The following is a 17,862-nucleotide window of genomic DNA, read 5'->3' on the forward strand; positions in this document are numbered from 1 at the left end:
AATTCTCTTTTCTATTAAAATTCAAACACCATCGCACTCTGTAAAATTCCACCAAAAATATTCATGTTTATCAAATATTCAGTTTGATGTCATAGATTATTTTCAATGAACATAACACTTTGAATCCTCGTTGATTTTGGTATGGACATGAATTCAAATGATTTATTAGGAAGTATTCATCCAACTTTGAGCAATCTTACAAAACTCTACTGGTTCATTCTGGTGTGTGCCTGGCCTTACAGGTGGAATCAGGTGGCTCAAATTTTTGGTGCATTCGGTCTTTCGTGATTAGACCCATCTCCATTATCTCATGGAAACTCAATCTCAAGCCTCAGCAAGCAACCATCAAGAGCATTCTGAGTCTTTCTCCCCCCTAGTTAAAATGGCACTCAGTTCCTACTGCATTATCTCTTTTAAGTCATTCTCTTTCCTCTCCATTTTCAATTACAAGCCCACCTTCAATAGCATAAAACACTCATACTCTGTCAGTCAATGTACAACCGATTCAATAACCCACAACTTCAACCCCTTTCAAATCACCTTCAAAAACTTGGGTATTTCTCAGTTGATATATGCACAGCACAAAAACAACATTCTCAAGGATGTGGGTAAGAAAACTTTGTCAATGGCATCCATGCTCTTGTTCACCTTTCTAATTCAGCAAGTGCAGTTGACACCATCTTTAGCAATTACCCAAATCCTAAACTCAGACTTTCAATCCAACATTGCCTCAAAAGAGCCAGAAGCAATAAAATTCCTAGACCTTTAGCTACCCAACAACTTCACCAATTTTATTGACATAGCTAGGGTCTTATCTCCAGCCCAAGCAGTGAAGATTTCACAAGAGTTGCAGGCTTTGGAAGACAAGTCAGAGTGGAAAACAAGAATCCTTACAAGGTCTGGCCCATCCCCATCTCCTTCAGATAAATCCTTCAGGGACCTATGGCGCCCTGATGATAGGACTGTGATTATAGTAGAGGACATCTCTTCCCCAAACATCTTGAATTTCAGCACAGGATTAACAGTGGGTTCCAGGCTTCCTCGTCAATCCTTCGGTGAGCTGCAGTCCAGGTATGGGAATCAGTTTTTTGTATCGGAAGAGGGCTATCAGGCAGCCCTTTTGAATACAATTGATGCCATCAAGCAATGCATTGTTAGGGAAGAGGGATGCAATAACGTGCCTGGTTTGACAGATGTCCTGTACTTTTTAACTCTTGCGACATCCATTGCTGGGGGTTGTGTGTTTGGGTTTGCTGCCCAGCTTAGCCCTCAGGGCAGAGTGGAGGGTTCATGGCAGTGGGTTGTTCTTCTTTCTCCTCTGTGGCTATTGTTATTTGCTTCATTTGGGATACTTCCAATTGTGGGGAGAACTTCGGATTGGGAGCCTTTGGTAAAGAACAGCTTAGGGTTTTTAGGAGCAGCTGCTGCTTTTTATCTGACACCCATCTTTGGAAAATCACCTATTGAGAAAAAATGATTTAACTCTAATATAAAAGTCTGGGAATTTTTTATTTTGCAGAAGTTCAGGGCTCAAATGCAACTCATGTTTATTAGTATCCTCAGGAGGGTTGCAATGGCTGCTTATAATTTTTTTCAATGTAGCCTTATGTTAAGGGTTGTCCTTGTGGCATATCTGAACCTGTCTCTCTTATATGGGACTATTAATCCATTGTTTGCATCGAAGGAAATGGAGATATAACACTGAGAGTGATCATGCAGGACTGCATCGATTAATGGGTCTCCTTCACATATCCACCATGCTCTGTAGTGACTGTAATTAGCTGTAAAGTTCCCAAGTCTGACATTCTCTGTGCTCAGCAGCCCTGTTATTCTGTTATTCTGCTTTTAGTTACATTCAGCAGAGAATAAATTTCGTTTTGATTTGTGTAAAATAAACCTTTTATTGCAGGCATTATATTGTTTTTTATTTTAGGATGTGGTTACTCCAAACTCATGAATTTTCTGAATGTATGGCAATGAGGCCTTCCCCTATAGCTTATAGGTATGTCATTCTTGTGTTTACTACTTCATTTTACATTCCCGTGGTGTGGGCATTACTGTCTCGTCTAATTTTCATGGGTTTGGATGTGCCAGAGGATGTGTGCTGGTATCATCGAGTTGGTTCAAGTATTCGTGGGACAAGAGAACAATGGATTCCATTACCATCGTGGTGAAAACTCTCAGGTCTGCATTTATCGTTTTTCCCTCAATTCCTTGTTATTGTCGTTTTGTGTTCCTCAAAGGAACGTGTTTGGTTCTCATGCAAACTATTTTTCTCTGGTTGTTTAGGGTATCCACAGTGGAATGGAATTCACCAAACTATACCAACGGAACCAAGAGCAACTTCTCTTCAAGTGTGCTATGTATCTATAGGTATGGATTATTAACCCTTGTCTCAGAAAAATAACTCCCCTATTTACTTTTTTTCATTTATGCTACCTGTAGCCATGGTGTAATCCTCGATTGGTTGTGGCTCTGTGACCTCAACCAGTTCACTTGGTTTATCAGTGGGTATTTCAGGGCACCATTGATGGTCGCTACAATGCTAATGCTTTCCCTCGTACATTTAATTAGGAGTGTTATGCATATCTCGGTGCCTGCTACGACCGAGTGTCGTAGTTTCTTAGTCTACGTATCCTCATTCTAGTGTGTGCCTGGCCTTACAGGTGGAATTAGGTGGCTCAGATTTTTGGTGCATTCGGTCTTTCGTGATTAGACCCATCTCTAGTATCTCATGGCAACTCAAGCTCAAGCCTCAACAAGCAACCATCAAGAGCATTCTAAGTCTTTCTCCACCCCCAGTTAAAATGCCACTCAGTTCCTGTTGCGTTATCTCTTTTAGGTCATTATCTTTCCTCTCCATTTTCAATTACAAGCCCACCTTCAATCGCATAAAACACTCATACTCTGTTAGTCAATGTACACCCGATTCAATAACCCACAACTTCAACCCCTTTCAAATCACCTTCAAAAACCTGGGTATTTCTCAGTTGATTTATGCACAGCACAAAAACAACATTCTCAAGGATGTGGGTAAGCAAACTCTATCAATGGCATCCATGCTCTTGTTCACCTTTCTGATTCAACAATTGTAGTTGACACCATCTTTAACAATTACCCAAATCCTGAACTCAGACTTTCAATCCAACATCGCCTCAAAAGAGCCAGAAGCAATAAAAGTCCCAGACCTTCAGCTACCCAACAACTTCACCAATGTTATTGACATAGCCAGGGTCTTATCTCCAGCCCAAGTAGTGAAGATTTCACAAGAGTTGCAAGCTTTGGAAGACAAGTCAGACTAGAAAATGAGAATCCTTACAAGGTCTAGGCCATCCCCATCTCCTTCAGATAAATCCTTTAGGGACCTATGGCACCTTGATGAAAGAACTGTGATTATAGTAGAGGACATCTCTTCCCCAAACATCTTGAATTTCGGCACAGGATTAACAGTGGGTTCCAGGCTTCCTCATCAATTCTTCGGTGAGCTGCAGTCCAGGTATGGGAATCAGTTTTTTGTATCGGAAGAGGGCTATCAGGCAGCCCTTTTGAATACAATTGATGCCATCAAGAAATGCATTGTTAGGGAAGAGGGATACAATAACATGCCTGGTTTGACAGATGACCTATACTTTTTAACTTTTGCAATGTCCATTGCTGGGGGTTGTGTGTTTGGGTTTGCTGCCTGGCTTAGCCCTCAGGGTAGAGTGGAGGGTTCATCGCAGTAGGTTGTTCTTCTTTCTCTAACTCTGATATAAAAGTCTGGGAATTTTTTATTTTGCAGAAGTTCAGGGCTCAAATGCAACTCATGTTTATTAGTATCCTCAAGAGGGTTGTCGACCTGATTTCTTAACGCTTGGGATTTCTGTACCTACGTTTTGTTTAATTAATAAAGTTATTATGTTTTGGATACCAATCAATATTAAAATCTTTCAAATTGTTTAATTAATAAGTTATCATGTTCGGATAACAATCAATGATTTCTTAACGCTTGGGATTTATGTACCCATGTTTTGTTTAATTAATTAAGTTATTATGTTTTGGATACCAAACAATCTTGAAATATTTCAAATTGTTTAATTAATTATCATGTTTGAATACCAATCAATCTTGAAATCTTTCGACTCACTGTAAGACGATCTTTCTGATTATTTTTACACTACATTGTTTTTATAGTTTTTATATGATTGCGAAATTTAGCTCAATATGGTGCGACTATTAAACATTTTACATTTTAAACTTTCATGAAACAGTGAATGGCTTTTTGCAAATGGGGTACCTGAGTACATTTTTGTGATAAGTTGACACATTCTTTTTCAAAAAATATTTTATTTAATCAAGTTTTTGGGTTAAATATGTTTAAATGGTGAACGCAGTAAGATTGACATGTAATGCTATGGTAAATAATTGATTATTTTACCTTAATTACATTATGGAGGTGCTTATCATTAAAGAGAATTAGTTTATAAATTTAATACTTTGGTAAATAATTGATTATTTTACCTTAATCACATTATGGAGGTGGTTAACATTAAAGAGAATTGGTACATTATTTACAAAGTGTCTCTCCCAACAAAAGACGAAGAATTTAATTTTGATTATCAGCCTAATCACATTAAGAAAATAGTTTTCCCTTTAGAATGTCAATTGTTTTGATCCTGGGTAACAGCGTGTATAAAAATTCTCTTTTCTATTAAAATTCAAACACCATCGCACTCTGTAAAATTCCACCAAAAATATTCCTGTTTATCAAATATTCAGTTGGATGTCATAGATTATTTTCAATGAACATAACACTTTGAATCCTTGTTGATTTTGGTATGGACATGAATTCAAATGATTTATCAGGAAGTATTCGTCCATCTTTGAGTAATCTTACAAAACTCTACTGGTTCATTCTGGTGTGTGCCTGGCCTTACAGGTGGAATCAGGTGGCTCAGATTTTTGGTGCATTCGGTCTTTTGTGATTAGACCCATCTCCAGTATCTCATGGCAACTCAAGCTCAAGCCTCAGCAAGCAACCATCAAGAGCATTCCGAGTCTTTCTCCACCCCCAGTTAAAATGCCACTTAGTTCCTGCTACGTTATCTCTTTTAAGTCATTCTCTTTCCTCTCCATTTTCAATTACAAGCCCACGTTCAATCGTATAAAACACTCATACTCTATCATTCAATGTACACCCGATTCAATAACCCACAACTTCAACCCCTTTCACATCACCTTCAAAAACCTGGGTATTTCTCAGTTGATATATGCACAGCACAAAAACAACATTCTCAAGGACGTGGGTAGCAAACTCTGTCAATGGCATCCATGCTCTTGTTCACCTTTCTAATTCAGCAAGTGCAGTTGACACCATCTTTAGCAATTACCCAAATCCTGAACTCAGACTTTCAATCCAGCATAGCCTCAAAAGAGCCAGAAGCAATAAAATTCCGAGACCTTCAGCTACCCAACAACTTCACCAATGTTATTGACATAGCCAGGGTCTTATCTCCAGCCCAAGGTCACAAGAGTTGCAGGCTTTGGTAGACAAGTCAGAGTGGAAAACGAGAATCCTTACAAGGTCTGGGCCATCCCCATCTCCTTCAGATAAATCCTTCAGGGACCTATGGTGCCCTGATTGCAGGACTGTGATTATAGTAGAGGACATCTCTTCCCCATACATCTTGAATTTTGGCATAGGCTTAACAGTGGGTTCCATGCTTCCTCGTTAATTCTTCGGTGAGCTGCAGTCTAGGTGTGGGAATCAATTTTTTGTATTGGAAGAGGGCTATCAGGCAGCCCTTTTGAATACAATTGATGCCATCAAGCAATGCATTGTTAGGGAAGAGAGATGCAATAACGTGCCTGGTTTGACAGATGACTTGTACTTTTTAACTCTTATGACGTCCATTGATGGGGGTTGTGTGTTTGGGTTTGCTGCCCGGCTTAGCCCTCAGGGCAGAGTGGAGGTTTCATGGCAATTGGTTGTTCTTCTTTCTCCTCTATGGCTATTATTACTTGCTTCGTTTGGGATACTTCCAATTGTGGGGAGAAATTCGGATTAGGAGCCTTTGGTAAAGAACAGCTTAGGGTTTTTAAGAGTTGCTGCAGCTTTTTATCTGACACCCATCTTCGAAAAATCACCTATTGCGAAAAAATGATTTAACTCGATATAAAAGTCTGGGAATTTTTTATTTTGCAGAAGTTTAGGGCTCAAATGCAACTCATGTTTATTAGTATCCTCAGGAGGGTTGCAATGGTTTCTTATAATTTTTTCAATGTAGCCTTATGTTAAGGGTTGTCCTTGTGGCATATCTAAACCTGTCTCTCTTATATGGGACTATTAATCCACTGTTTGCATCGAAGGAAATGGAGATATAACACTGAGAGTGATCATGCAGGACTGCATCGATTAATGGGTCTCCTTCACATATCCACCATGCTCTGTAGTGAGATGGAATTAGTTCTCATTGTTGTAATTGACTCTATGTTTCTCTCGCCAAAACAATATTGTAATTAGCTATAAAGTTCCCAAGTCTAACATTATCTGTGCTCAGCAGCCCTGTTATTCTGGTTTTAGTTACATTCAGCAGAGAATAAATTTCGTTTTGATTTGTGTAAAATAAACCTTTTATTGTAGGCATTATTGGAACAAAGAAAATAATAATTTTTGCATGAGGTGCCAAGTGTCACTATTGAAAATTTCTATAAAAGAGGGAGAAAGTTAGTGACAAAGGGACTTTTTGAACACCCTACTATTGGATTATTATCCTAATGACATTGTGTACTTAGAGTAACTATCAACATTTGTGGTGATTTTAGTAAAAATGGAGGTCATGTTCTTCTGTTTAACTCAATAGGTATTGAATTCTCTTCTTCATCATAATGTTTGTACAATTTATTTCTTTCTTTCGTAGGCTTTGTCATCCTACTTTTGTAAGATTTATTTCTTTCTTTTGTAGGCTTTTGCTTTTAATTCCTGCCTTTCTGAGCTACGGTGCTTTAAAGGAAACTAGTCTTAGCCTTTTTCTCGATCTAGGTAGTTTGTAAGGAATAAAAATAAGATGTGGCATACCCTAGTAGATGTTGTTACTTTTTTCTCCAACTAGGCATACTTATTTTTGTTCCTTAATGTTATTGCATCTAGGGTTAAATTAGAAAAAAACTTACTAATCTCTAAAATTTTAAATGCATATATTCCTTAATGTTATTGCATCTAGGGTTAAATTAGAAAAGAACTTACTAATCTCTAAAATTTTAAATGCATACAATTAAGGTTGTGAAAGCATAGTAGTCGAAAAGGGCTCCAGATACAAACATTAAGACCTTAAATTATTTACAAAATGTAGGCCACCATTATACCATTTAATGGGAGAATAATGAGTACCCATCAACATCATTACCATAGGTTTCTCCCATAAAATGGTTTTGGGGTCAATGTCAATAGTGAAAATATCATCTACATAATAGTCAACATTTTTTATATCCGCTTCTCGTGGGATTGAATTTGAAGAGCCACACTTGATTCTTCTTTACCTTCACTATGTTAAGACAATTTAAGTACATATAGGTTATAGTTTTAATGTTATAGTTAACGTGTTAGGTATTAAAGTTTATGTCTTGCAACATTTTAGGAGTTACAATGTGTTTATGATCACAGTGTACTAGAGGTCATAATTTTTAGAATTCATTGTGTTAAAAATCATATTGCACTATGGTTTACTTAATAATAGAGTTATTCCCTTAAGGATTATAAAGTAATAAATGTCATTTTTACTTAATGGTAATAGTGGTTAGAAGTTGCATTTTGGAAGGGTTTGCAATTCTCCAAGAGTGATCAAATTATATTATGGTTTATATGGGATATGGGACATATAAGTATTTTGACTTTCATAATGGTTTTTGGTTAAGACACATTGTATTTGATATTATAGTGACCATAGTGGTGAAAGGTTACATTAAGAAAGGGAAACAATTAGTGGGACTAATATATAGTGCAATATATAGGAATATCTAATAATAAATTCATTATAAGTATTTTTATTCTTTATGAAAGTATTTTTTTTGTTGTATTTGCATTCTTCAATTTATGCCTTCTGGCATTTCTTTTGCAACATCTGATGCAGATCCTAATTAATATATTTTATCTTTATATTTCCACCTCCATTATTTTATCCACTTTTAATCTATTAACATCTATGAAACTTCTTCCTTCCTCTTTTATTTTTTAAATATTCATATCCAAATGCGTACCCCTTTTATAATCATAGTTGAATTAGAAGAACCTTCTCTGCCTTTTATAATCATAGTTGAATTAGAAGAACCTTCTCTGCTTCCGGTTATAAACCAACGATATATTTACGAAAGCAAGTTTAAAATTCTCTTCTTGAATAGAAAAAAAAAAAAAACCCTAGGAATGAAGTAAAAATAACTGGACTAAAATATGATTATAATTAAAATTGATTCATCATCGTTATCAAATGAAAAACATCTAAATGTAAACCGTAAAGATCCATCTCATGGACCCAATAACTAATCAAAACAGGGTGGCCGACCTGAAAATTGTAATCTTAAACGCCAGGCAAGGCTATAACATCAACATATAACACCAACATTTGAGATCTCAATAGATATAACAGAACGTCCTTGCAAGCCTTCGTATGCGAAGTGCGAATTTTGTATCGTGTATTTTCAAGCGCATCACCTCGCCAACATCGCCTGACGTGCAGTCGGTGCAGAAACATTGTCTCCGAATCTAGGGAAATTGTTGTTTCTAGGGGCCGTTTGGTGGAGAAATAATCTTTAATTCAGTGCTTCTGCAGCAAATTTTACTACGCGGATTTGCCGAACGTGCAGTCTTTTTTGTTTGTTTAACAGGATGGACGGAGGCAGATGCAACAACATCGGGCGGAAAAGATTTTCGCTCTTAGAAAATGGGGAAGTTGCAACTTGTTACTCTTCATGGGCCAAAGATAACGATGAAATGATATCACAGTCCGGAAAAGAATTTGAATCATCCAAGTTGCAGCAACTAGTGAATAAAGCTGTCCAACAACACCCAGATTCAATTCAGCATAACAAAGTAACAGGAGACTGTCTCAAACAACAAAATGAACTGATACAGGAAGAGGTTGATAGTGCGAGTTGCTTGCTCGAAATCCAAATTCGGAGAGTCGAAGAATCCATTGTTGAAAATGGCAAACCTAAGACGCAAGTTCGGGAACTGAATAAAAAGCTCGGAGAGTTGCAAGAAACAAATTTTGAAGAACCCATTGTTGAAAATGGTAAACCTAACAGGCAAATTCAGGAACTGAATAAAAGACTTGGAGAGTTAGAGGAGACAAATGTTAAACTAGCCCCAGAAAAGGAAGAGCAGGGAAAGGAGTTTGAATCACTCCATGCAGAGTTGGCCAAGAAAAATAGAGAATTGGAGGAAAAAGTCATTGCGTTGTTGAAAGAGAACGAAGAACAGCGAAACATGATTGAGTCGATGCAAGAAATTTCAGAGGAAAAAATATTCCTTGAGAAGAACAATGTTGAGCTGGAGAGAAGAAATTCGGTATTAGAAGAAGAAGAGGTACAGCTTAGCGGCAGAATAGGGGAGTTAGAAATAGCTTTGGACTCTGTCACCATGGACCTTGAATATAATAGGCAAATTGCAGAGAAGAAAGAGGCTATGTTAACTGATTTACAGTATCAATTTTCAGACGTTGTCAAGGAAAATATTTGCCTGGCGGAGTTTAACAATACTTTAGTGACTGAATTAAACAAATGTACGATGGCTTTAGAAGAAAATGTATATCTTCGCCAAAAAATCAGGGAACTCGACATTTCTTCCTACTCTCTCAGTACGGTTCTTGAATCGAAAGATATTCTGCTTCAACAGTTAACGTCAGAACATGAGCAGCTGAAGTCGGAATATCAACGTTGTCAGTCACCTGTCCCTGAAGAATACGGGGAACCAAACGGTGTGCATGAAAAAACAACCATAGATGATGTACATGGAAATCGTAAGCGTGAGAAGACAAAATCAAGGAGGATTCTTGAATCCAAAGATATTGGATTCTGGACAGAATGGGTTGCATGATTATTGATTTAGGCCAACTGAACTGATGTTGGAGCATATGCAACCACCATAATTTCTACATACTAACCCTCAAACGTTTGACTTATGTACAATCACCTGTAGCAAAAGTTCAGTTAGCAAATTTCAAACGGGAAAGATTGAAATTTGTTTGAACTTTTCTTTACTTTTTTTTTCATTTCTCAATTTATTTTTTTCTTACTAAAAATATTTATTTGTAAACTTTGTGTGGAATAAAAATGTAAATTGGTTAAATTCATGTGGTCTCTTCATTCATTCTTCGGGATGGAGCTTTATTTACAACACATATACAACCTTCTAGGGGAATATTTCGATAATTTTTTCTTCCCATAATTTTTTCTTCCCCTCTACCATTGAGGGGATATTTTAATTTTCAATCGACACTGTTGAAAAAGCATCGATAGTCTTATGTTATTCTGATATTGTTGTTTGTAAATATTATTGTTATTTGATAATCTTCATTTATAAATGATTTCTCACATGATTCCCAAAGCATTGATAGATGGTCTTATTTTATCGTTATTTGATAATCTTCATCTATCAATGATTTCCAACTTTTGGTTTTCCTTCGTGGGATGTTTTTCCTTTTGAATGAGCTCACAGTGAGGAATAAGAATATTTGTTTGTAGATTGTATTTTTATTATTCAAAATCTTAGTCTATGAAATGTTTTATTATGTCATATGTTTTTTTTGGTCTTAAAAGTCTATATTAAGGATAATCTCAATACATATTTGAGTATATGTGAATTAACTCTCAACACATATTTGGGTTGGATCAACCTAATTACAGTGATATAATTAATATGAGTTCAACGTGTTAATTGGATGGGAGAATTAACATGTGGAACTCATTGAGTATTTTATTGCAATGAATTTGTGCAAGTGACGTTTGAGTTCATATTGAATATAATATCTCACCCTTGCTTATGGACCTCCATAGATAAACCACCAGACTAGATCCATCTTAACGCTCGATCTATCAAGTGCCGAGAGGGATCAAATATCTCAAGGTGCAAATCTCTTTTTCGAGTGCAAAACTTGAGGAAAGGTTTGCATCTTGAGATATTTTATTCCTCTTGGCGCTTGATAGGTTCAAAGATGGATCTAGGTTGGTTTCAATAGTATGTGACCAAGGGGAATCTATCGAAGATATGATTAATTTTATCAATAATATGTAAATAAATCTAATATTAAGATTTATGCTAAATATGTTTGAGATTTATCTGGTCATTTTAATTTTAAGTTTTCTTAATTATCTTAGTTTGTTGAGATGATAAATATTGTTAATAACTTTAATGACAAAAAAAGATGAATTAAATTTTTTGAATGCAAAGTGACAATGTAATAGTGTTTAATGATAGAAAATGTGAATAATAAGAATATAGGGAATTACAAATAGCCTTCATTGTAATCAATCTGAAACTATTTTCCTGTACTATTCTTATTGTCACCCTTATTAGTTTTGTCATTTTTTTATATCGATTATATGAAAATGAGTTCAAATCGTAAACCAATTAATATTTAGCTTGAGTTTTTGTAGTAGACAGCATACCTTGTCTCTCTTGCTCTCCAATATTAATAGGTTGAATTACTATAACACAAAAATCAATGTACATTGTCAATGATTTTTGTGCTTACACTGAAATCAATGGACATTGTTAATCCAATAACTTTAAAATAAATGTAGCATCATGCATCCAATTACATCAAAAATGTCTACACTAAAATCAATGCATCTAATGCAAGAAATCAAATAAGATTAGAAAACAACATTTACACTGAAATCAATGCATTTAGTGCAAGCAATCAAATAGGATTAGAAATCACCATCTACACTGAAATCAATGCGTTTAGTGTAAGCAATCAAATGGGATTACAAATCACCATCTACAATAAAATCAATGCATCTATTGCAAGAAATCAAATAAGATTAGAAATCACCCTTTACATTGAAATCAATGCATTTAGTGCAAGCAATCAAATAGGATTAGAAATCACCATCTACACTGAAATCAATGCGTTTAGTGTAAGCAATCAAATGGGATTAGAAATCACCATCTACACTGAAATCAATGCATTTAGTGCAAACAATCAAATAGGATTAGAAATAATCTACATTGAAATCAGTGCATCTAGTGTAAGTAATCAAATATCATTAGAAATCAACATCTACACTAAAATAAATGCATGTAGTGCAAAGTAATCAAATAGGATTAGAAATCACCATCTACATTGAAATCAATGCATCTAGTGCAAGAAATATTCTTCCCTTTCACCCCCCCCCTCCATCTATATCTATATCTCCCTCCATCTCTCCTTTGTCTCTCTATCTCACCCCCCAAAACTCACATGCTCGCTCACTCCATATCTATCACTCTATCCCTCCCTCCCTGTCTCCATCTCTCCCTTCTTCCCTTTCTTCACCTTCTATCTATATCTCTATCTCCCTATATCTCTCTATATCACCCCCAAAACATACACTCTCTTTCTCCAATTTATCTATCTATCACTCACTCATCCTCTCTCTCTCTCTCTTCCCCTTCACTCCCTCTCCCCCGCTTCTATCTCTCTTCCCTCATGTTGTCGTCTCTCCCTCTCTCTCCATCTTCCTCATCACTCCCTCTCTCTCTCCACCTTTCTCTCTCTATATATTTCTTCTTATATCCCTCTCTCTCCCACTCTATCTCCATCTCTCTTTCCCTACCTCTCTCCACTCTCTCACATCCTCTCTCTCTTCCTTCCTTTCTCTTCCTCTCTCTCCCACCTCTCTCTCTCTCTCCACCCTCCAACTCTATTACTATATGCCTTTCTCTCCCTCCTTCTCTCCCCCCTTCTCTCTATCTCTCCTTATTTGTCTCATTATCTCAACCCCAAACATACACACTCTCTCTCCATCTCTCCCTTGTCACTCCCTCTCTCTCTCCACTTCTCACTCTTTGTGTCTTTCTTCTTCCCTTCCTCTCCCCCCTCCAACTCCATCTCTTTATACCTCCCTCTCTCCTCTCTCAAGTCCTCTCTCTCCCTTTCTCTCCTACCTCCCTTTAACTTCCCCCATCACTCACTCTCTCTCTCCAACTGTGCTACTATAGCCCTTCCTTTTTCCTTCTCTCTCCTTCTCTCCCCCCTTGTCTTCATCTCTCCTTCTTTGTTTCTTTATCTCACCTCTAAACATAAACTCTTTCTCTTCATCTCTCCCTTGTCACTACCTCTCTCTCCACTTCTCACTCTCTATGTATTTCTTCTTCCCTCCCTCTCTCCCCCTCTAACTACATCTCTCTATCCTCTCTCTCATGTCCTCTCTCTCCATTTCTCTCCTACCTCCCACTCTTTTCCCCCATCTCTCTCTCTCTCTCTCTACCCTCCAATCCTCTCACTATCTCCCTCCCTCTCTCTCTATTCATTCATCCTCTCCCCTTTCTTTCAATTTATCTCCGTCTCTCCCTTGCCACTCCCCCTATCTCTCCACCTCTATCACTCTATGTCTTTGTTCTTCCGTCCCATATATATCTAGAGTTTATATATATATATATATATATATATATATATCTATATATATATATATATATATATCATGATATATTAATATATATTATAATATAACAAATTTAATATTGATATTAATTAATATTAATCTTTAAATATTAATATTAAGGTTAATAATGTTTTTTTGTATGGTATTAGTAATAATTTGGTCCATGGTATTTGGCCCATAGGCTTGGTATATAATTAGATGTTAATTTCTAATCCTATTTTATATATTTTTATTTATTTACCATACCTATTTATACCTCTTTATATTTATTTATTTACCATGCCTCTTTTATAAATATGGTATTTGGCCCATAGGTTTCACCTAAAAAAAAATTGAGTTTTTGTAAATATAAAGAGGTGTATGGGATAAATATAAAAAGAGGTTATATTTATTTACCATACCTCTAGTTTATTTATATTTTTATTTATTTAACATACCTCTCAAGTAAATATGAAAAAAGGTTTTATTTATTTACCTTACCATACCTCTGGTTTATTTATATTTTTGTTTATTTAACATACCCCTTTTTAGAGTGTTCGTAAACATCTTCATATTTCAAATTTATATTGTGTTTATACATAACAATAATTAGATTGATTTTTAAATAGGACCTAGATTAAAAATGTTAAATGTTACATGTTAAACATTACATGTTAAATGTTTACTTGTTTACGTTAATTTATTATTTTTTGAGGACTTGACATATTTACACATCGGGGTCATACTAGATTGTAGACATGAAAGATGGAAGTCAACTATTTTAACCCACCAATCTAAGAAAACTACAAACTTATTAGTCAAAATAATGCACTTGTGTTTATGTGTCTTCTATATATGTACACATATATGGAAGCCATGCATATATTAAAGCCCATGCATATATGAAAGCTAGTATACATATATGTGCTACTCACATATATGTGCATATATACAAGAGTATGTTATATTTTCATGTATATGGAACTTCCTTTATATGCATTTCTTCTATATATGTGCTTGTGCTTCTGTATATGCGTTTGTGCTTCTGTGTAACTATTTCTATATATGCACTTGCACTTCCATATATGCATTGGTTATGCATATGCTTCAAATTTTGTATATGCACCACTCCATGTACATGAAGATATATCATACTCTTGTATACGCACATATATATGTGAGTGGCACATATATAAAGGCTAGATTTTGTATATGCATGGCTTCCATATATGTGTATATAAGTCAATTGATGACTATGATTTTACATATATATCAATCTCATTTCAAAGTCGATCATATATATATATATATATATAGATATATATATATATATATATATATATATCTATATATATATATATATATATATATATATATATATATATATATACATATATATATATATATATATATATATATATATATATATATATATATATATATATATATATATATATACATATATATATATATATATATATATATATATATATATATATATATATAGTAAGGTTTCTACAATTTAATGGGGAGAATAAGTTTTTTAAGATATAATAATAGAGGTAAAAACATAGATTAAAATATCTTATGATTAATCAGTATGGAGAGTGGGAGTTGAAGGTGTGTGTGTCCTGGTTCGAATTGAAATCATTAGACTATTCCCATGGCCTCCAGGGAGGGGGCTGCCCCCCTTCCCTTGCCAGACTCCTCTATTGATGTCACCTTCCAATATATGGTGGCCTCCCTTCCTAAGCACGCAAGTCCATTATTTGTTGCTTCCAAGTTCATCAAGCGTAATGATGAGGTTAAGAATGTTTCCTTGTCGGATGGGGCAGGACGAACCTCCCTTGCTTATGCCAAGAGAGCATTGATTGGTAAATTCACGGGTATGTGGCCTTCCCCCAGGTCAATGGAAGTTTGGATAAGGAAAACTTGGAATCCTATGATGAAGGGCGAGATAGCTCTCTCTGCGGTAGGCAATGGGTTCTTCATCTTTTTATTTGAAATAAAAGAGGACAAATATGTAGTATTCTGAAATGGGTCATACTTCTTTGGTTCCAAAGGGATGTATTTGAACAAATGGACCCTTGACTTCAATCCAGATGAGGACATTCCTACTGCTATTCCAGTATGGGTAAAGATCTACGCCTTTAAGTCTCATGCCAGAGTGACGACTATCTCCAAGCTATTAGTAATGGAGTTGGGAAATACTTGGACAAGCCTTAACCCAAAGGCTCCCAATTTACCTGTGCCAAAAATTATGTAGAAGTAGATTTGGAGAAGGGTCTACCAACTAAAATCAACCTAAATCTAGGAGAATGGAAGCACAGACAAGTTCTGGACTATGAAAAACTTCCATTCAAATGCAAACATTATCATGATTACAGTTATTTCGCTAGAAACTATGACAAAGATAGGAAAGATAAAAGTGTGGATGCTCCAGCAGCTCAAGAGGAGAAACGAAAAAAACCAAAAGGAATTTGAAAGGAAAAGGAACGATGCCAATGTAACACCCTCCTCCCACATCTGCATAAATAATCGACCAATCAGATTAAACATGCAATGAGAGGCTACTATGATTATATTAAACCTCCTATTTGATGTTAAGGAAATGGAATTGATGGAAACACAACACACAGATCTTACACATCAAATACAAGACACCTAAGAACCATCCCAACACTTCATGTAGCTTGCCCTTGGGTCCCACTGAAGTTTTGATCACTTGACCTCTAGACGCTCTCATGATATAGGTCTGCCAGTGTTCAGGAGGCTCTAGACACTCATGTTATAGGCATGCCAGCGTCCAGGGACTATTTTGTCCAGTTATCTACTAGCGTCCCCCAGATTTAAGCCACTTTTTTAGGCCCAGAGCCTAGGTCATTGCCCAGAATTGAATGACATCTTCAGAATAGTAAAATAACAGGGAAACAATGATGTGAAAATAAATAGTTGAACAAGCCCTTAACTAGACCCCTACTAGCAATGACAGGAATTTCGTCAAACACATCACGAATATGTAATATACAAGTGTAAATAACATAATTAAGAGTAAGGATCTCATACATTGTCCATTCATTCACAAGTAAAAACATGATGAGATCCATACATAGGAAATGTCATAAAACACATATATAACTAGCATAATAGCAACATAAATACCAATGAAATCAAAGCCATATGATCCACATATAAATCAATATAATACTCATAGAAATACAAGGAGAAATAACATCTCATTAATGACGCAAAATCCAAACCCAGGATGGGACTACCACGTTCCACCCGACCATAGAATGGTTGAGCCAAATATCTCTTCATCCATTCACCACCATGCCATATTCCAAGCATGAACGTGGGACTCAAACCAAAAGGACCAACTAGGGCATCCTAAGGCTAAACCAACTCACCCTCATCAATAGAAACTAAGATTTATCATAATCCATCTCGGATCACTAGGCTAACACAATAAACATGTCATAATAGGCTTTACCATGATCTCCACCCGATCACTAGGCCAAACAAGCATGGATGCCACCAAATTCCTCCACCTACATTATGAGGAATATTCTGTCTCCTAGTCTCTGAGGCTTTACCGCAATCCAAACCGGGATCACTAGGCCATAAATCGAGACCCACTCTTCAATCTTTATCACATATCCCAAACCCAAATTATTAGGCCCAACAGAGAGAAAACCACTTCTTGGATTTACCATATATCATGCCATTCACCAATAAGGATTCCTAGGCCCACCGAGGCAACACAATCTTGGCTTTACCTCAACCCACAGTCTAGCTCAAGGTTCACTAGGCCAGTGGCTTTACTGTGATCCAGAGTCTATTTCAGGGACCTAGGCCATGTTCTCTATCATTCAGGGATCCACCTCACTCATCTTCGAATCCATCCGAAAATCCAGCTCAACCAAAACATGATCACCCCATCACACCATGGTTATCCGGAAATGGAAAGGCTAGGATAAAAACACTGTCACACCTAGAAAAGCCCATGCCATAATAGGAAAAGAGCCACATGCAATACCATGCATGCCAAATCTAGCAAGAAAAATACACAAGAAAATTGATACCTACAAAGAATATTTTTGTAGATGCTTGATCCTGCCTTTCCCTGCTTGATCTTTGCTTCCTCTTTCCTTCTTTTCCTTTCTTGATCCAATGCCAAAATGCTCCAAGAAAACCCTAATGTCCAAGAGTGAGAGAGAGAGAAAGAATAATGAGAGATCTCCAAAATTAAACTGACAAATG

General features: G+C 36.1%; 1 protein-coding gene and 1 long non-coding RNA gene across 2 annotated transcripts; both read left to right on the top strand.

Annotated features, from left to right (window-relative positions):
• Positions 1-147: 147 nt before the first annotated feature.
• On the top strand, positions 148-1,477 carry LOC149154611 (uncharacterized). The gene is made up of 2 exons (XM_089444174.1): positions 148-277; positions 822-1,477. The coding sequence occupies exons 1-2, from the start codon at positions 148-150 to the stop codon at positions 1,475-1,477; spliced, it is 786 nt and encodes a 261-aa protein (XP_089300300.1).
• A 618-nt stretch (positions 1,478-2,095) lies between these two features.
• Positions 2,096-5,098, top strand: LOC149154612 (uncharacterized). The gene is made up of 3 exons (XR_016262561.1): positions 2,096-2,184; positions 2,290-2,373; positions 4,919-5,098. It is a non-coding gene; the product is annotated as an uncharacterized LOC149154612 (long non-coding RNA).
• Positions 5,099-17,862: the final 12,764 nt, after the last annotated feature.

Source organism: Pinus tabuliformis, chromosome 9, assembly GCF_031772625.1.
Source record: "Pinus tabuliformis cultivar Carrire ecotype Pingquan chromosome 9, CPIR1, whole genome shotgun sequence".
Taxonomy (NCBI): Eukaryota; Viridiplantae; Streptophyta; class Pinopsida; order Pinales; family Pinaceae; genus Pinus; species Pinus tabuliformis.

What these genes read in the sequence shown, in the direction of transcription:
- LOC149154611 (XM_089444174.1), top strand. Translation starts at nt 148, where the DNA reads ATGAATTCAAATGATTTATTAGGAAGTATTCATCCAACTTTGAGCAAT. An exon ending in TCAAATTTTTGGTGCATTCG is followed by an intron (nt 278 to 821) that starts GTCTTTCGTGAT and finishes TCTTATCTCCAG; the next exon opens with CCCAAGCAGTGAAGATTTCA.